General features: G+C 34.6%; 2 protein-coding genes across 2 annotated transcripts; one reads left to right on the plus strand and one right to left on the minus strand.

Moving 5' to 3' along the window:
* Positions 1-3,456: 3,456 nt before the first annotated feature.
* LOC106756747 (N-terminal acetyltransferase B complex catalytic subunit NAA20) lies at positions 3,457-12,045 on the minus strand. The gene is made up of 6 exons (XM_014639306.2): positions 11,759-12,045; positions 11,589-11,679; positions 10,782-10,914; positions 6,432-6,501; positions 3,863-3,923; positions 3,457-3,763 (listed from the first exon to the last, which is right to left on the minus strand). Exons 1-6 carry the CDS (start codon positions 11,834-11,836, stop codon positions 3,672-3,674), a joined length of 525 nt encoding a protein of 174 aa, XP_014494792.1. The 5' UTR covers positions 11,837-12,045; the 3' UTR covers positions 3,457-3,671.
* Positions 12,046-15,916: 3,871 nt separating this feature from the next.
* LOC106757960 (pre-mRNA-splicing factor 18) lies at positions 15,917-20,256 on the plus strand. Its single transcript, XM_014640829.2, has 2 exons — positions 15,917-16,841; positions 19,697-20,256. Exons 1-2 carry the CDS (start codon positions 16,023-16,025, stop codon positions 20,108-20,110), a joined length of 1,233 nt encoding a protein of 410 aa, XP_014496315.1. The 5' UTR covers positions 15,917-16,022; the 3' UTR covers positions 20,111-20,256.
* The last annotated feature ends 281 nt before the right edge of the window (positions 20,257-20,537 follow it).

The raw sequence follows: 20,537 nt of genomic DNA on the forward strand, positions 1-20,537 counted from the left end.
TGGTGTATTCCAGGTAGGTAAATGTTTTAACTTGAATATGTGAAGTCGTTGTAAATCTTTAAAACTAGGTAATAGTTATAATAGACACAATCTTTTGAAATATTGAACTGTTTAAGCTTTGGATTCTGTACAAGTGTGTCTCATACAGTCTCGAGCACCGCACCACCAGCAGCCTTTTGCTGCATGTGTGCGCGCAGAAGATCCTCGTATGCTCTTCCTCATGTGTCGTCGTCAGAGAATTTTTAACTGATGCAAGGAACCAAATTCTCACCTACGTTTTCAGTGAGCACATAGCCAAAGTCATGAAGATCACTCACGTTGTGGTCTCTGACAAACCCTAGTGACCACCTGCAGGAGAGGGAGGACAAAGGCCAAGGAGAGGGAGAGAGGGAGAGAGAGAGAGTGTGGAAACATAATAAACATTTATCTATTCCTACAACTACACTCAGGCCATGACTTATTTTAGTACTACATGAGACGTACATTACAAGAGTTGTGGTTGAAACAAGATTATGAGTTTCACAAATTGACACATGAGAGATACATCACTATCACGTTGCACTCAGAAGAATATAAATTTATTGCTGAAAAAGTTTTCAGTAATGTTTTAGCATTATATAAAAATATTATTTTAATCCAATTGCAATTGTGTTTGAATTTTAAAACTGAGTAATTAAAAGACAATAATATGAGCATCTTAATATCAGGGTAAGAATAGAGATTCTTTAAATTGCTAATAATGCTAATGCTTCCATACCTAAAGAGTGTTTATTGTAATGTAGTTGTTGTTGTTGCATGAGAGTGTGCAAAAGATAAAATAGGTGAAAAGGTATTCCCATGAAGGTTAGAGATTTTAGAAGACATAAGTGAGTTGTGAAAGAGAGAAGGCAATGAAGCATGCCAAGATGTAGCACACAGAGAACTCGGGGCTCCACTTGGTCGTCCATTCTAATCACTCACCTAAAGTGAAATGCTCTCGAAGGTGACAATATTGTGGGCTCAGTATCTTGATATGGCAAGCATATAGTTGTGCACAGATCGATGTGAGGTCCCCATAATCCCTGTTCAAGTCTATCCCCAACTTGATCACACATGACACACACAGCAATTTATGGGTGGCATCATGAGGCCTGCATGTGTTTGCCATGGAAAATCAGTTGCCTGTAGAGAGATTGTAAAGAAGACAAGGAGATAGAGGTGGAGGTTTCAACCAGAGAAGAAGAAGAATCCTCAGATTTGACATCATATCAGTATCTAGATGGAAAAGTGGGGGAGTGATAGTGTTTGGAGTGTAACCCATTTTGGTAATGCCCCTCAACCCACACACCGTCACTTTCTTCAATCTTTGGTTTTGGTACAATATATCCCACGATGGACATAAGGCACGTGCCCACCACTACTTTTATTTGAATGGTCAATTCACCACTACTCAGTTTAACTCTTCATTGTTCTCTCTTTTTAGTTTTTCCCAACACTTTTTTTCTACCTCATATTTTCATTTATCTTCTCTTCTCCAACTCCTTTCTAGCCTGTTTAGATGTTGTGTGAGCAGGAAACATACAGGCGGTAGTGACCCATCTTTGTCTATTGTTGGGTTCTCTCACTAGCTGGTCCAGCAATATCAGGCACCTTTTACTTAACCAATCTGAGGTACCTTGGTCCACCAACATCTGTGAATAGGAGGATACAGACATAAGGAAATTTTGGATTCTTAAGCCATGAGATGAGTTAAATGAAAAAAGATGTCTACACTTCTACCTAAGAAGAACACGAAAAGGAGGAGAATTTTAGTGGACCACATAACCGATGGATTGTTTGATCCACTGAAGACTTATGTGAAACAAAACTTGTCTTCAGATGTAATTTAGACCACTGCTCCAACAGTACCCAATAATGTCTTTGAAGGAGGAAATCCCTATCTCATCCAAAGCATCCACCCATCTGAATAAAAAGTTATTTTCTTGGATGAATAATACTTTGATCTTAAAAGATGAGAAAATCTTGAAGGCATGACTCATCCAATTTGTTTATTTATCAAGAGGCTGTGTATGATGGAACGGCTCAAATGTGTCCGGTGGATCGAACAAAGTAAAAGTGGACTCCACCAGTATGCACAGTTTCACTGTTCGTTGTAATCCTTTCGCATCTGTATAACACAGTTGGACAGGTTATTTGTCAATTGTCAAGAACCGTATGCACAATGAAACGACTAAAAACATGTCTTGTAGGCCTAAAATTGTAGCCTGGGTCACGTACATAGTACACGGGTCCTGTTCATCGTACATGCAATACAATTGATTGGTCCGCCAATTAATTTCTGAGAAAAAAAGAAGGCACGGAAGAGGTTAAATGAGTCTTTTCTGGGTATACCTTTTTTAATATACAACAATTTTAGTCGATGTTATTCCGTTGCACCATGTGAAAATCTAAATATCTGCCTTCAAACTCTATGTTTTGCAGTTAATGTCACAAAGGTTGATGGTGCCCAGTATTTACTCGCCGATAAACTGCTCATAAAAGGATGATGTCCTAGTGTTGCCTGTACCTATCATATGAAGAGCTTCAAGAAATTATTTTAGGCAGCTTAATCATTTTTACGCTTGTGACAATGAACAACGTATCTTGATGCTTCGAATTATCACCTAATCCAAGTAGGCATCTAGATTTGTATATGGCCCACAAATAGCACTAAAGCCTGAACAGTAAGCCCACGAATGCAACTACTGCAAACGGCCAGGCTAAACAGTTTGACTTCAAATAGATTCATAGTATATATTCCTTTTCAATCGGTTTGTGTATGCAAGGGCATTACATTAGAATATTACCCACAAATGTGCATTTTAGGTCCTGAAATTTCCTGATCATTGTAATGTCACAATAGTCTTTCTAATATTCTTCATCCACTATCAGCAAATGCGTAATCAATATACTAGTCGAGCATAACCCAAGTGATAAGGATGTGATAGATCAAGATAAAGTATAGGTCATGGATCAATTCTATTTCAAACCAAGAATGAATGAGTGAGACTATCCAGTAGTGTCAACAGCAAAAGCAGAAGTCGTAGATTATTTTCTTTCTAAATATGGATTGGATTCCGACTCTGCCTAAAGGACCCTTGAGGCAGGTACAGATGGAAAAACCAGAAAGTCACAAAGTCAAAAAATTCTAGAGAGAAGACAGATGAAATTAGTCTCCTTGATTTGATAGTTTTAATCTAATGAAATGACATGTGCACGTGTTATTTAACTATAACATAAAGGGTAATACGAGATTTCATTAAAAAAAAAAGAGAGTAAATGCAGCACCAACCAAAACTACCAAAGACTGATAACGTATAGGCCTACGAATCTTATTCGTGTTATAAGCTGAACTATCTTAGAATAATTTTATATTTTACTAAGCCTTCCAAGTTCCAATATTATTACGATCAATTCCTTTGAAGTTGACAAACTATCAAAGCAGAAACAGGGATTACTTCTACCATATGTCAAAATTCTAGTAGAGCAAAATTAGCTTTTAATAGATTACATCCCACTACCTCAATCTTGAAATATGTAACTGGTTATGAACTCGGATGATTAAACAAATGTAAATCAATTAGCATAAATACTAAGCCTATATAACTTTAAGACACAATAAGCTCGTGCAATAGAGCTGCATGAAAGCACATTTAGTCATACTCCAATTCATCAGGAGTCACTGGCCGTTTAAGAGGGATAATGGACTTCTTTTCAACATCACGAGACAAAGCCTTCCTCATATCTAAAAACAAAGCATAAAATGATAATGGATACATAACAGCATGTGTTTTGTTAAAACAGAGTAGAACCAAAAATAGAAACCAAGAACTTATAAGCATACCTAAACCATCTTCTTCCCCAGAATAGTACCGTAGCACGCGCCGATAAATCACATAACCAAGCTATGATGTCAACCAAGAAAGTAGGTAGTTAGTACTGTAAGAAATAAACCCTATTCCAACATATGGGATGGCAATCCCCTATCCCAAGATATAAACAAGACATCATATTTCTAATCTATTGATATAATTAATCAATATATCTTCTATAATCATATATATCACCCACTTTAGCATGACTTATATTAGGTCTATGCATGACACGTAGTATGATCTACAAGAGGTGAAAAGTGAAAACTTCAAGAGGCAAAACCAAGCTTTCTTATGGAGATAGGATTACTTCGAAACTCAGCCTTAACCCCCTACGTTTTAATCTAGCTTTGGATGCCCGGTCATTCAAAATATAATCCCTAATTGCATACGTTTTGTGGATGACTCAATTTTGTTTTTTAATCTAATCTTGGACATTCAAAAGACTATCCCTAAATGCATGCTTTATGTAGATGATGTAGTTTTGATTGAGAAATCAAAAGGTCTTAATTTACGTAGGATCATACATGACCTCCATTATATCACCGTCAAAGATGGATCCCATACTAGAATTTCAATAGGTATGTTGATATACTTGAAGAGGTGCTAAAGAAATATCTCAAGTTATCGCAGAGTCATTTGGTGGCGATAGAAGGAAATTTGGTGATGGTGGAAAAGTGACTATATATGTCGTTATTAGGATAAAATAGTTGTGTAATATGAAGTAGATTCAAAGAAAGACGCCAAATTCCACAAACACATTTGAATTGATCGGGGAGAAAGTTTATCACAACCAAGTGTAAGGTTATGTAAAAACATGTAGGGAATGCGTAAAAAAAATAGAGTGGGTTGCCAAATCAATAAGGACAATGATAGCATTCAATAACAAAATAAGGACAACATCTCCCCCAAAAGTGACGAGGGAAGATGACTAAAGAAGTGTTCGAGTAGTTTAATAAGATATTTGGTTTTGTATTCAACTACTCCATTTTGTTGAGAAATACGAGGACAAATTTTGATGAAGGATAGGATACACCAATTGTGCTTATATTTCTTATAAAAAAATTTGAAGTATAGAAAACATTTCCTATTGATTCTTCATTAAGCAAATCCAAAGACATCTATAATAATCATCAATAAAGGTAACAAAATATTCAAAACCATAAGGGTAGCAATACAAGAAGGATCCCAAATATTGAAGTAAACTAAAGAAAAAGAAGATGAAGCTCATTTATGAAGACTATCAACAAAAGAACAATGAATATTTTTTCTACACAATTCAAAGTAGACAAACATTTGCAACTTAACACCATCTTTTGCAATTTTGTCAACCCAAGATGTCCTAATTATGCAAGAAGCATCATTGAAGGATTATCAATGCACATACGAATGGTGATGGAGAGAGATAGTATCATGGGATTGGGTCAATCAGGTAATAACTATTAAATTAAATGGAGAATTATGAATATAAAGATCAGAGACAACAAGGGATGTGGGAGGTTATGTAGTACTAATGCCGCAAGCTTGTGTTTGTGAACTATTGGCAACAGTTATAAAAGGAAAATTGATGACAATAGTAAAGGAAGAGAAAAGAGAACGATTACTATACGGGATTAGTTGCACTAGAGTCAATGACCCAAGGACCAATGAGAGGAGATTGACATAGACAAACAGATGAATTACTAGTGTTGAGTATCAATTTTTATCCATTGTTCTCAATTTTTTGTAGGAATGGATTCAACAGTGATAATGAGATGGGATTTGTAAACTAAAACAGTATGGTTAGGAAAGAAGGAAAAACTTGTTCTAGAGGTTGATATAGTGTTGGTAGACATTTTTTTTCCTGAAAATTGGAAAGAAAATGAAAATAAGCTGAGAGGGAATAGTAGATCGGATCGGACCACCAAACGAGGATGAGTGGCATGCGTTGATGATTGATAGATTGGCATGGTGCAACCGCAAGATTCTTGTATGTGGCGCCAAATTAGTGAATGCAGACCTAGGAAAAAGGTTTGCAAAAAGGAATCCACTAGAGATACTAGGTCTACTAGGCCAACGAAATTTTGAAAAAGGCTGTAGATATACCACGTTAAACTCTAAAAAAGAGAAAAACATTGTGTTGAAATTGTGTGTTTTTGAGACAACACAAATGATTTATTTACAGTAAATATGAGGAGATTTAATACGCTCTAATAACAAAGATATGATATGGGAATATAAATCTTAATATTCTTGATTATAAAGGAGATAGGTTCCTTAATTTTATAATTATAACTAAATAAAAGCTTAGTGTGCAATTATTATTCCCTTATTTCAATTGTTTTATTTGTTAAAAGAAAAAAATAATATAGCGAGAGAGAAATAAGTGCATTAGGAACCATCCTACCAGCACATAAAACAAGTAAACAAGGAGTATAAAAGTAACAGCCAGAGAGATCTCCCTATCCTTCTATATATCTAAGAAACCACTTTAAAACAATTAAACACATAAGAAAGAAAGGGAGGGTCTAAGTTGTAAAACTAAATTCGCATAACCATTACCTTATCATACATCTTGATGGCTGGCGCATTTGATGCTCTCACAAAGAGATCAACAAAGTAAGCCTTGTCACTGCAAAATTCACAATCCTATTTAATACAAGGCAAGACATCCACACAAACATAATGTCATTAAGGATATTTCCGATACAAAGTCATAGCCAGGGTCTTAGGTTTAAGACTTAGGTCTTATAAGAAATCTCCTTTGGGGCATGTAGAGGTGGCATGGAAAGGGTCTTAAATAAGATCTTGAGTCTTAGGACTAAAAATATTTTGCAATCTGAACAAAATGCAATAAATTAATTTTTAACTTGTAAAAACTTGAAGTGTAAATAAAAAATTATAAAAATGTGGATCTTATAAGAACCTTGCTTTATAGCAAAGTTTGCACAAAGGGCTTAGAATGACGTGGCAATGTAGGACCCAATTAAGTAAAACAAAACCTAGGTAAGGCCCCTTGCATTGGAGATGGCCTAGTCTCCTACAACTAATATCCCATCCATGAGTCTTATTACCCAGAGAACAATCCCCACACACCAAAAACTACCCAATCACTGCTCCATTTTGTCTTTTATAAAATATGCAATTTGCAAATAAAAATAACTTATCAGTAACGTAAAAACTATTCACGCAATGGGAAAAAGGAAAGTCAAAATATAAAATATAAAATATAAATATATAATCCTTATTGAATATGCAAATCAAAATAACTTATCCAGTCCAGTCAAAACTATAGATGTAATGAGCAAAGGAAAAGTCGTATCTGAATTCATTACATATTGTATTTACACGGAGAATAAATACAGGTGCAATTTTCTAAGTGCATGAATTTTAAAAATACAAGAAACTAAGCTTAAATGCAGTTATTTCAAATAGATTTACTGCAGTTTCCAACAGTCCCCCGAGTTGGAGCACATAGTTGAATGTTCCAAGCTCGGAACAAGTATATTGAATTTCAGATCCCCTCAGATTTTTGTCAAGACAGATGCAGGTTGATCACTTGAAATAACAGGTTCAGTAATTATTTCTTTTCAGAACCTTTCCTCGAAAAGGAATATCAATTTCTATATCTGTCCTTTCATGAAACATTGGATGCAATATGAACGACTGTTTGATTATCACATACTGATTTCTCAGTTAGATGTCACAAAAGTTCAATCCTTGAAGGAGTTAATCCAAAACAAAATCACGGGTTCTTGTACATTGGATATATTGACTAACTAGTCCAACTGAAAATAAATTTGAGGTCAAGTAACTTTGAAACAGATGAACTTTTCAACCAATACCTTGATATCTCTCAAGATTTGAATAAGGCTAACCATGACTAGGTAACAATTTGTGATTTGCATCCATGGGAGTATCAATGGGTCTATTATCTAACATACCTCTGCTCCAAGTATGTTTAATGTTTACATCTTTTCGGGAAACAGTGATTCCATCCCTTGATTGAGTCACTTTACAACGAAAAAAGTATTTAAAATTTTGAAGATCTTTGGTTGTACTAGTGCTTTATCAGTTAAGAATTTTTTTATTCTGTCATAACATGCAATGACTATGTCATCGTTATAAACAATAAAGTAAATGCACTTGAAAGTTTAGGAGAAAATCCGTCGGTTCAAGTTACTCCAATGATGCACATATTTTATATATATTTGAGATTGAAATAGGTAGAAAACAATGAACAGGATACAGCATAGACCTCTCTAGATACAGCAAAGATAAGCATTATAAAAGCTGTCAGAGTAGATAATAAACAACTATCTTATTACTCCCCTCGAGCTGAAACATATATATCATATGCATCAAGCTTGGAACAAATCAATTGAATTTAGGATCCTCTCAAGGACTTGGTTAAAACATCTACAAGTTAATCACTAGAGTTAATGAATTTAGTACAAATCTCCTTATATAACAACTTCTCTTGAACAAAATAACAGTTCATATTTGTATGTTTTGTTTTCTCGTGAAAAACCTTAAAGGCAACATGGCTGCCTTATTATCACAATATAGTTTCGTTTGCTAAGTTTCACAAAATTTTACTCTTGAATGAGTTGTTTAATCCATACAAGTTCACAAATAACTAAAGCCATAACTCCATATATAGCTTTTGACATCGAGCAACAACATTTTTGTTACTTACTCTTCCAAGAAATCGAATTTCCAATAATGGATACATAGTATCCAGCAGTAGAGTGTTTGTGATAGAACATCACACCCAATTAGAATCATAGTATCCAAAGATTTGATGGTCTCCCTTATCCTCACAAAACAATCCCGATTTGGGAGCCTTTCTGATATATTTAAGAATGTGTATAACAACATTGCTATGGTAATCACGAGGGTCCTACATAAAATGACTAACACCTCCAATAGCAAAGGAAAGAGCAGGTCTTGTGATTGTGAGTTAAATGAGTTCCCTTCACACCAGTTGGCAATGATCCCGTCAACAATTCTCCAAACATCCAAAAAACCTCCCTGCATACAAAGAACCCCAAATATATATAGAAAGTCTCACTCGACCTAACAACTCAACTAACAACTACTTTTTAATATGATTCCTCCTAACATACACATTACATATCCTATCAGGAGCACATGAAGAATAAGGCTGGACTCGTTTAACGAAGAAGAGGAAAATGTGACATCTACAGAATTTTGGTTACATTTATTTGCTAGAGAATAATGACACTATCCTTTTTAATTCTGGAATATCAGAGAAAAAATACATGTGATCAGTAAGCTAATAAAAAACTTGGAGAAGCATCATGAACAAAAGAAATGCATTGAAAGACACGAGCAACATGAAACAGTGGTTCTTTAGAAACTAAAATGGAAGGGAAAACTTTGCCAATAGATAGAACTACAATACCCCAATAAAAACAGGAACATTTGCAATAAATAACAAAGTTTGAGGATAAGTGGATTGGTGTAAGATAGCCTCTGTTGATAGAAATATGAGATGTAAAAAGCGGTATTATGTAGCACTGTCATTTTGAAGAATTTTAATTCCTTTTCCCAATTGAGTTTTTTTCTAATTATAAAAATTAAATTGACAGAACTAATATTGTTCTTTCTATAAAATCACCCAAATGCATTAAGAGAATTTATGAATAAAACTGGCAATGTTTGAAGTCAAGATACATGACTTGGTCCCCATATATCTGGATGAAAAGTACAGAAAGCAGAATCGTGTCTGCTTTCAGTTTGTTTTTGAAAAAATTAACATGCTTGCCCATATGCATAAGTCAGTTTTAGGGAGGGGATTCAAGACCTGGAACAAGTTTTTTATATTTGAAAATTTTGGATAACCAAAACATTCTTGAAAATGCTTTGGCGATGCAGCAGCAGCACATGACACGGAAGGAGTTAATCGAAGATAGTAAAGGGCATGGGATTCATGTTCTTTGTCAATCATCCAACTCATACCATGTCCTCTTATAACAAAGAAATCAATATCCAATTTTGCTAAATTTAGAAAGTGTGTTAATTGACTAAGAGGGATTAGATTAAAAGGATAGTGGGATATGAACAAAACAGATCTCAAACTTAATAGGGAAGAGGGAGCCACATGACAAATTCCTAAGGAAGCAACCTTATTGAAATGATGACATTTTGGAGAGCATGTGTAGGAGAATAATATGATTAGGGGCACTTGAATCAATTCTCTGTGGACTTTGACTATCATCAAAGTACGGTCAAAAGATAACTAAGACTGCTTATGAGCCTTTAATTGAAGATTTTTTTTATACTCTTTTGCAAAATTTTGCTCAGGTTTTTAGACTTAGAGATGTTTAGTTCCTTCTCTCTAGGATATCATAAAGAAAGGGAGAAACACATACCTTGAGTGTGGCAAATTACAACCACTTCTTCCACCTAGCCCTCCATTTCTTGTGATTTCCACAACCACAATCCCGAGAGGAGACAACATTGCATAAGATTCAACTAACTATTGAATTACCACCTCTTTTAAGTGATAAGTAGAAATTTGGTTATTTGGAAGGACTAAAGTTTGTTAAATGTTGGCATATTTTATATATTTTATATTATTATTAGATACATTTATAAGCACATTGAATATATGTTATATTAACAAGAACAAATACCCAAGCAACTTCCTAAGTATATGAATCCAAAAAAATACATGAACCTAAGCTATAAATGCAGCTATTTCCTGTAGATTTCTTGCAGTTCCAACAAGAGCAAGAGAAAGATTACGCATCATGCATTACAGAGTACACACAATTTACCAGAAAACAACCAGGAAAAGAAAATTCAAATAAGATCGAGCAAAGAGGACCAGGAAAGTTCCAGAAACTTGAATATTAAAAGAAATCAAACATATGCATGGCTTACATATTGTCACTAATGTCTTCCAGCAGATTCATAAGTTTTTTGGCTAACTGCTGCCTGCGATACTCTGGAGCAACTGTTACTGCAGTTACATGACCATGCCAAGACTCTCCTTGCCCCTCTACTTTACCCATAACTACATAAGTAATACTAGCATTAGCATTCGATTGTCATCCGACTCGATCCATAATTAGGTACATTGTTCAGACTAGTAAGGCAGACATAAACTATATTGAATTAGCATGTGCAAGCAACAGAAGGCATGTCTCAACTGTCATTATCGTATTTTAGAACAACTGCAAAATATGAACTACATTGTCATTATTGAACCCATGCTAGTGCTTAAACAATCATTCCTGCCACCAATAAGCTAGTGAGTGCAACATTCATTGTTAAATTAATCTATTGGAAAAATATTTTTATCAAAAATAATATTTTTATCAGAAATAATATTTTTATCTTTTTTATTTAAAATACAATACTACCTCTCATTAATGGGATAAGATGATTAAAATAACAATACAACATACAATAAAAACGGTTCCGTTCAAAAATATAAAAACTATGTATAAAAATCTCCATTCTTAAACTAACAAAAAATAAAAAATTACACTTCTAACCCTTAAACTAACAAAATAAAAAATTACACTTTAACTTCTTTTTTTTAATTTAAGTTTATTTAAAATTCATACTCTGTGTCACTTTCATGCTTCAATTTTGTATGATATTTCATTGTGAAAATGAAATCAACCTAGGTGGCTATTGCATATAGTGATTCGGGTGAGTGAGAAAGCAAAGGCAAAGACTCACTGTAACCCATGATTTGATTTCCAGGACCTTCAGCAACATGAAAATAGTCTGGCCATCTTGCAAGATAGGTCATGTAGAAGGACATGTTGAACTGAAACCAAAAAAACAATTAACCAAGGCACCATCAAATTTAGTATCGTATTGAATGGATATGTAGAAGAAACGCTTACTGTTTCCGTGAGATGGTCAAGATTGACGGAGGCAAAGCGAAGAAGATCGTTGCAGCAGAATCTGCGTATCGTCGTCATCTTCGGAAACCCTCGCTAGTGGCTGATTGAGGAGTGTCAGGTACGTTACAAGGGAGATTACCAATAGCAAAAATTTAGGATGTTTTTCACACGAGGGAGGGTATACGAGTGGGAACCGATGGATTGTTTTTTTGTAAGGGATTGGAGGATTGATGAGACTAAGTTTGAAATTAAAATTTGTAAAAGATGGTGTTGGATTGTACAGATTAAAAAAATAAGTAACAACTTTTTTTAGAGAACCCGATAGTCTCAATCTGTTTTAAATATTTTTTTAAATATAAATTTAAATAGATCCGACATTCGTCTCATTATAAAAAAGTTATTAAAATATTAAGATCTAAAAAATAATTTAATAAATAGAAAATAAATATTATCAAATTATTTTTAATGATAATAATTATATAAAATGATATTTATAAATCAAATATTTTTTGGTAAAAATAATTTTAAATATTAGAATAGAAAATTAATAAAATTTTAGGAAATTATTATTTTTCCTTAAATATTATTTTTTGTTCAAACATTATTCTTTAAAAAATATGATTTAACTATATAAGTGGTATAATTTTATTGTAATTATTATTACTATTTATTACTAGTTAAAAACATGAGTTACCTTTTCACATGAATGTATTACAGGGTTATGTTTTCATATCAAATAGAATATTTTTAATTTGAAATTGATTATAATGATTACATTTAGTATCAAAGTTGGAATTATGAAATTATAAAAAGATAAAAAATGATATTTTATGTAAAAAAATTCCCAATCAAAACACATAAATCAATATAAGAAAAATCATGACCAAATTTTTGTGCCATAGTCGTTGGTGTATTTAGAAAGGACAACGATAAAAATGTTGTCTAAATATTATTATCCTTTTAGAAATACACATTTTAAGTTGACAATTCTTTTGTGTCAATCTTATAAAAGTTCTGTTGTTGAGGAACAAATGTGTTTGATTATTATTGTATATGATAACATTTAATTTTATTATAGTATATATAGCAAACACGGATACATGTGTTTAATAAGTTTCCGTTAAAAAACCATCAACTATCAACTAAGAGGACAAATAAATAAAGAAAATTTGATATTTACATGACGAATAATTATTATTTAAAATCAATTACACGTATTAAAGGTTTTATTATAAATAATTTTTCTATAAACCAATTTTATTATTTTTAAAATGTATAGTCCTTTTAGAAATTATTTTTTTTAAATTATCTACTTTCTTTTTAAAAATTATAACTACTGAGTTATCTATTTGACAATTAGGAGGTACCTAATCGACCACAACAACGATGTCTACATTTCTACTCGATCAGTTTTTTCAATAGAGCAAGTAAGTTTCAATTTCTTTTTCCCTTTCGTTTCCTAAATCTGTTTTAGATTATTCTTTTATTGTTGCATGTGTAATCACGCATCTCCTATACATTATTGATTCACCTATAGTTCTAAGGGCTCTGTCCGTTTGCAATTTGGTGTTTCGTAGGTTCGTCTAGGTATTCTTGCGATTCAAGAAATCGGCGTAACGTTTCAGAGTTGGCAATTTCTTTAAGAGGTAAGGGAAGCTAGATAATTGTTTCTAAATTAAAGTATGTGGTATAAGTTTAATAGTATGTGAGTTTTAAACTGTTTGGATGAAAAATGTTATTGTGTGTTAGTGATATTGAAGTAGAGTAGTGAAATTATGTTTTTGTATGATGGTGAATGTGGTATAACCTTATGAATCGGTTTGTATGCGTGTGGGAATGTTGAATATGGGTTGATGAAGTGATTGATGTTGATTGAATTGTTGATAGAAAATGGTTAATGTTGGTTGTAGGTTATTTTGGTCTAGAAATGAGTTTTTGAGTATTGAAATGGTGAGAAATGGTTGTTGAGTTAATTCCTTGCAGTTGAGATTGGTTGTGAGTTGTTTAAGGTGATGTTTAAGTATCTAAATTGGTGGGAATCTGAGTTGAGTGTGTGTGGTGGTGATGAGGTAGAGTTCTAATTAGTGCAGAACTCAAATTAAAGGAAGAGAGTTAGTGAAAACCTGAGTTTGGGGTTCTGTGTGCAAACGATTAGTTTGAAGAGTTTTGGTAAGTCAAATAGGACTTGCTTGAGTCCCTAAATTACTTAAAATTGTGCCAAAAGTGGTAGAACATGATTTGGGTTCATAGGTTGATGATTTGTAAGTTTTGAAGTGTGATTTAGTTAGTAAACAATTTAGAATGAGGTTAGAAAGGTATAGACACCTTTAATTAAGTATAATTAGGTATATTACACAATCTAGGAGGATTAGAAGTTGGGAAAATCTTTAAAATTAGTAATTTTGGGTAGATTGGGAAATTACGCAGATTCGTGTTGTAGAATTATGCAGACTCATTGAGCGATGGAGTCGCTCAACAAGTGGTTATAGAATCTGGCACACTATCCTAGTATTCGTACAACGAGCATAGTCATTGAGCAAGAGGTTGGGGTCTAGCACAACTAATAGTTTTATTCGCACAATGAAGTTGGGTCGTTGTGCGAGAGAACTCTGTGGTCGCTCAACGAGTGTGTGCGCTGAGCGACTGGTCCAGGTTATGACGTACTATTTTCTTCTTTGTTTTTTACTAGTTTGAGAAATGTAATTGATTCATTTGTGGATGATGTATGGTTGTGTTTGAGTATTGTATGAGTATCAAAGTAAAGTATATGGTTCCAAATGGTGTGGAAGAGAATTCTAAGGAGGAATTTCTCAGTGATGGTTTCAAGTGTTATATATATGAATATGGGAAGCTTAGTCTTGGAGTTCATCCTGACATTCTAATGGCCACCCATTCTCGTGCAGAAAAGGGTGAGACATGTCGTGAGAATAGCAGGAGGTCTTAGCCCAAGGATTTTTCCCTAGCTTAAGGTGAGTGATAACGGACTAACCTTTTGTGGTAGCTTAACTTCTACATTTCTATAGAGTTGTCAAAATGGGTTACAACCTGCGGGCCAACCTGACCCACTATGGGTTCGGGTCGGGTTGGGTTTGAAAAAATTGTGTTTCTTTTATGCGGGTCAGATTTCAACTCAGCTCATTTAAACCCGGCTCATGCGGGTTGAACCCATGGTGGGTCGAGTTGGCCCACCAACCCACCTACCTTGTTTTATTTTATTAAAGTTTAATTTTTATTTTAATATTTATTTATTTTTGCTTGAAAAAATTATTTAATTTTCCTATTTTCAATATTATTTAAACACCCATTTTGTGAGTGAATTTTAGAAGTGAAATTTGTTTAGATTTGAATTATAGAAAATTTGCAATTTTTCTTTATTTAAAAAAATTGTAATTAAGTGAGCTAGTGAACCAATCCGTGGTGGATCGGGCCGAATTCAAGTTTTTCTAATTCTGAATCGGATTAGATTAACTCACTAAATGACCAACCAAGGGTGGACCGGACCCGACCAGGCCAAGTGACCCCTTTTAACACAACTCTCATTTCTATTAGTACCATAAATAAAAATAATTTTATAATAATTATGCTTAATACAATTAAGATAAAAAAGATCTATCTCTTCCTCGTTATAATCATCTATTTATAATGTTAAAATTTCTTTCATTCAATCAAAGCATCTAATTTTTTTTTTCTTTGTCTTTTAAATTTTGTACCTTTTTTTAGTCTAACTTCTTTAAATTTCTCTTGAATTTCCTTAATTATCATATCACAACTTCTTTAATTTTTTTCTTAAATTTCAATATAAAAAGAGACCATGCTTAGTCTTCCTCAAGATTAAATTCATATAATTCTTCATTCATTGTAATGGATGAACTACTCTTCTTCTTACTTATATGTATTTTATTTCAATAAAAAAAATCTACCTTTAGTTTTTTTTTTTCATCTCCTTGTAATATATTATATTATTATATTTTAAAAATAATTACTATTAAGAAAAATCTACCTTTAGTTTTTTTTTTCATCTCCTTATAATATTTAAAAAATTATAAAAAAACAATACATTGTAACATAAGATATTATATATAAATATTTTGAAAATATTTCGTAATATATGGAGAATATAATAGAATTTTCAAATCTCTAAATAATTTACTACGGAAACGGCGGCATTAAAGTTGGTCGGGTTCTCCTGTAGGAGTTTTCAATTTTAATCCGAAGGATTAAATTGAAATAACCAGACTCTTCACCACCGCGTCGCAAACCCTAGATGGATCTTCTGAAGCAAGAGCTTCTAAAGAAGCGTCAATCTCTGGCGCAAGACACCGGCGGCAAGAGATTCTTCAAGCGCTCCGAGATCCAACAGAAGGAAATCCAAAAACTCCGCGAGCAAGAGAAGCGCGAATTGGAAGCGAAGTCGCAAAAGCGCCAAGCAACGTCCTCCGACCCCGCTACCGCCGCCCCCACCTCCTCGAACACCGCCTCCGCATCATCCTCATCTGCCGTCGCTGCCGCCTCCACCTCCCTTACTGACGAACAAAACATCGACAACCTCGTCCTCCCGAAACCTGAGGTCATCCGCCGCCTCCGCTTCTTGAAGCAACCGGTCACGCTCTTCGGGGAGGACGACGATGCCCGGCTGGACCGCCTGAAGCACGTTCTGAAGGCTGGCGTGTTTGAGGTGGACAGCGACATGACCGAGGGGCAGACCAACGACTTCCTGCGCGACATCGCTGAGCTCCGGAAGCGCCAGAAGACCGGGATCATGGGCGAGAGGAAGCGCCAGAAGCCCGACGACGGTGCCACCGAGGACCGAGAGGGTGGAGGTGGTGACGACGACTTGAGCGAGGGAGGCTCTAGCGGTGCCGATGCCGATAAAGATTTGAAGCGTATGAAGGCGAATTTTGAGGAGCTGTGCGACGAGGATAAGATTCTGGTGTTTTTTAAGAAGCTCCTGAACGAGTGGAAGCAGGAGTTGCACGAGAAGCCTGAGTCGGAGAAGCGCACGGCTAAGGGGAAGTCCATGGTTGCTACGTTTAAGCAGTGTGCGCGTTACTTGAATCCGCTGTTCAAGTTTTGTAGGAAGAAGGTGAGTTTTCTCTCTTCATGGCTTTTGTATGCTTTGGATTTTGTTGACTGGCGATCCTTGTGTAATTGGTCATCGTTTTGTGATTGGATGATATTGTTAATTGTTAAATGTATGGCAGAATAAATCCACTAAATAGAACTTTCTGAAGTATAGTTTCAATGAAGAGAGACCGAAAGTATGCTATTGTCATCATGTCTTCGGTGAAGTATATACATTTAACTTAGGTGTAGGCGAGAGCATGGTGGTATTATCTTTTCTACTATGATTTTGTATTGGTTGGACTGTATGACTGGTAGGAGTGTAATGCCATTCCGAGGGTATGTGTGTGATTCTGCACAGTAGCAGTGGCGCTACAATGGAGTAGTGGCCCTAGGCTGCTAAAGGATTCAAATAATGGCTCAAATAGCATATTTTTGTGAGCTATGTTTTGGTGGTGTAGGTTTCAAATCCCCAATTTTTAATCTGAAACAATGTTAAGATTTTATTTTGGGTAAAATTCTGATTTCTCCCCTATTTTCTATTGTCTTTTTAGCTCCAGAAACATAATAGGATTATACACTCTTCTTCCTTGATCGTTCCACTCTCTTCTTAAATTGGGTCGGGTACCTAATTCATCATCACAAAATTTGGCTTGTAAGATGAAGACTGTATCTAACATTATAGGCACAAGTTAGATCATAGTTATAGTCTATTAGGGATATCAACCCCTCTAGGCTGCTATTAGACTGGCGAGGAGTAACTGCAGTTAAGGTTGCTGTGTGACAGTTGCCTCTGTTTGAATTCTTTCTCTCACATCTTACAGAGCTCTTCTTTTTCCTGCATTACATTCTTTCTTTATTCTTTAGATTTCCTACTTCATACACTGTTAATTTTGAACTAATTATTTATGTTTTGTCTACCAATTTAATTTAATTTCACCATCTTCTTTCATTTTCTGGACATCATCACATCACTGTACATCATAATAATTTTGGAGATTTCGTGATGAATTTGGCTGCTTGGGGTGCCAAGTAGTGGACAATAAATATAGTTCATTACTTCTTAGAATTGATAAATCTTTTATGTATCAATTATAAGCATATTTGGTGCATGTTTGAACAGCTTTTTTTAAGGAAATAGTCTATATTTTTTCTCCAAAAGTATTTTTTTCAAAGAAGCTCATACGAGAAAAATTTATTTTCCCCAAAATAATCTGATCCAAACATTCTCCAAGGAGTAATCTAACCAGCTTGATAGATTAATGTAGCCAACTTAAGGATGTTTGTTATTGTTGAAAACTTGAAATTTGGAGAGGTAATGTGGTACAAAAATTGGTTGTGTAGGTGTAGTTATTCATGCCGAGGTACAAAATTCGTAGATAAAAAATGTTAACGAAACTGCATATCAGTTTATTATCCCACGCCTCCCTTCTCTCAGCAATCATGTTGTGAAACTTTAACGGTCATAGTTTAGCCAAACCTTTTAGCTTGATTATAATATGGTTAGTTCTGAAAAATATGATATCGTGCGTAATCTTAGTCATTGTATAGGGTGATGCTTAATCTGATCCTAAAAATGATAAGTTGTCTTGTAAGTAACAGTGTACACGAATCATAGACTTTTGATTAGCTGCAGGGCGCAGAAACATCTTTAGATTAAGGTATATAATATATAACCAAGGGAAGAAACCTCAGCAAAATCACACGGTAAAAGTTTCCTGGATCTATTGGGAGGCGATTCCATCATAATGTTCCCGGATCTATTAGCTGGATACCGTCTTTGAAAATATTGTGGGCCTTTTTTCCAAAGGAATTACACGTTTTGAAGGATCTAAGAGCGCTCAAAGTATTAGGCTCTACTGATTGCCAAAGTGGAGAGCAAAGCTGGAAAACAATTTTATCAATTTTCTTCCACTGTTGAATTTGATCTAGTGGTACTGAATTCCCATCTCCTAAATGATCGTGGAAACCTTGGCCAAGGAACCAAAGGCAAACTGAGATAAGTAGATTTTTGATTTAATTTCTCTAAAGTTATGGATGGGGCTTGGAAAAAGAAGACATAGTCCTTGAAGACGTGTTGAACAAGTAGAGGCAGGGGCATAGTCCACGGAGAAAGAACAAAAGGCAACCTAGGGTTTCAAGAGAGAGAAACGGCAGTGGTGGAAGGTGGGTGACTAAATGACAATTCCTTTGATAAGCAGACAAAGGCAAAGCGTGATTGATCCACTCTGATGCCAACTTTAGATAAATACAAAGGAATTAGAGTAAATTTGAGAGAGTGACTTTTCTCCTTTAGAAATTCATATTATAATAACTTGGGATACATAAGATACAATGTATGAGAGGGAAGAGTAGAAAATATGAAAAGATATATCTAGGAACTAGGTATATCATAAAACACAACACCTTTACAAAAAATTCTATTTAAGACTATTTATTCTAAGAGGCCTAAACAAAATTTCTGTTTTTCGGCATTCATCTTGGGGCTAACAAGTTTTGGAAGCAATATTGTTTGTCATTTTGCACAGTGCAAGTTTACGAAGCACCCAATATTGACAGGGCAAGTGTGAGATATAATTGACTTTCACTTTCCAATGCTTGTGTCCTTTCTAGAAGGATATAGATAGTATGCGGTCTCCTCTATCGGTTCTCCGTTGCACTAGAGAATAAAAGGATTTACTGAATATGGCTATAACCGTTGAATATTTAGCATATCTTTTTGAGGTCTACGTTCCTTTTCTTACCAGTACATAATGTTTAAGTAATGCATATTGATTGAACAGCAATCATAAATTTTTGTTGATAAGCATGAGTCAGTTTTACATATATTATGAAGTAATTAACTAATGGAATGGATGCGGTGTGTTCTATTTTCAGGTTCTTCCTGATGACATTCGACAGGCGCTGTTGGTGGTGGTTGAATGCTGTATGAAGCGAGATTATCTGGCTGCAATGGACCATTACATCAAGCTGGCCATCGGGAATGCACCCTGGCCTATTGGAGTCACTATGGTTGGTATTCATGAAAGATCTGCCCGTGAAAAGATCTACACTAACAGTGTTGCTCACATCATGAATGACGAGACCACTCGCAAGTACCTGCAATCCGTGAAGAGGTTAATGACATTTTGCCAACGGCGTTATCCGACATTGCCGTCTAAAGCAGTTGAGTTTAACAGTTTGGCAAATGGCAGTGATTTACAGTCCCTTCTTGCAGAAGAGAGATTTAGTGGGGTCAACCAAACATCTGAAGAAAGGTTTAGGATAATGCCTGCTCCTAGAGACAGCTAGTTAATCCATGCTTTCTAAAAGACATATTCATATGATGTATACTATCTATGTCAAATTGCTGCTTTACTTTGTACAATCGATGTGTTATGAAACATGTAAAAATTCAGATGTTATTACTATTTGATTAAATCAGCGTTTTTTAACTATATCAACGAGCATAGCCGTTGGGATGCTTATTCTTCCTCTTGGTAGCGTTTTCGGGTCTGCGGCTTGAATCTAGTTAATAAATATTTTTGATTTGTCTGAAAGATTAATTCATTAATTTGGATAGTTATTATGAAAAAGCAGAGACTAAATTATTAAGTAGTATAGCATAGAATAATTAAAAGTGTATTTTAATTATTTCTTTTGGAGCAGCGAATTGGTTTTTGAGTATCATAAAAGAATGACGGAATCAATTTGGCGTTTGTACAATATTATAAATTAA

The sequence above is a fragment of the Vigna radiata genome, chromosome 3, assembly GCF_000741045.1.
Source record: "Vigna radiata var. radiata cultivar VC1973A chromosome 3, Vradiata_ver6, whole genome shotgun sequence".
NCBI classification, from domain to species: domain Eukaryota; kingdom Viridiplantae; phylum Streptophyta; class Magnoliopsida; order Fabales; family Fabaceae; genus Vigna; species Vigna radiata.

Excerpts from the sequence above, each read along its gene's own strand:
- LOC106756747 (XM_014639306.2), bottom strand. The coding sequence starts at position 11,836 with ATGACGACGATACGCAGATTCTGCTGCAACGATCTTCTTCGCTTTGCC. Across the intron at positions 11,680-11,758 it reads TTGACCATCTCACGGAAACA|TTCAACATGTCCTTCTACAT; the intron begins GTAAGCGTTTCT and ends TTTTGGTTTCAG. Across the intron at positions 10,915-11,588 it reads AAATCAAATCATGGGTTACA|TTATGGGTAAAGTAGAGGGG; the intron begins GTGAGTCTTTGC and ends TTACTTATGTAG.
- LOC106757960 (XM_014640829.2), top strand. The coding sequence starts at position 16,023 with ATGGATCTTCTGAAGCAAGAGCTTCTAAAGAAGCGTCAATCTCTGGCG. Across the intron at positions 16,842-19,696 it reads TCAAGTTTTGTAGGAAGAAG|GTTCTTCCTGATGACATTCG; the intron begins GTGAGTTTTCTC and ends TTCTATTTTCAG.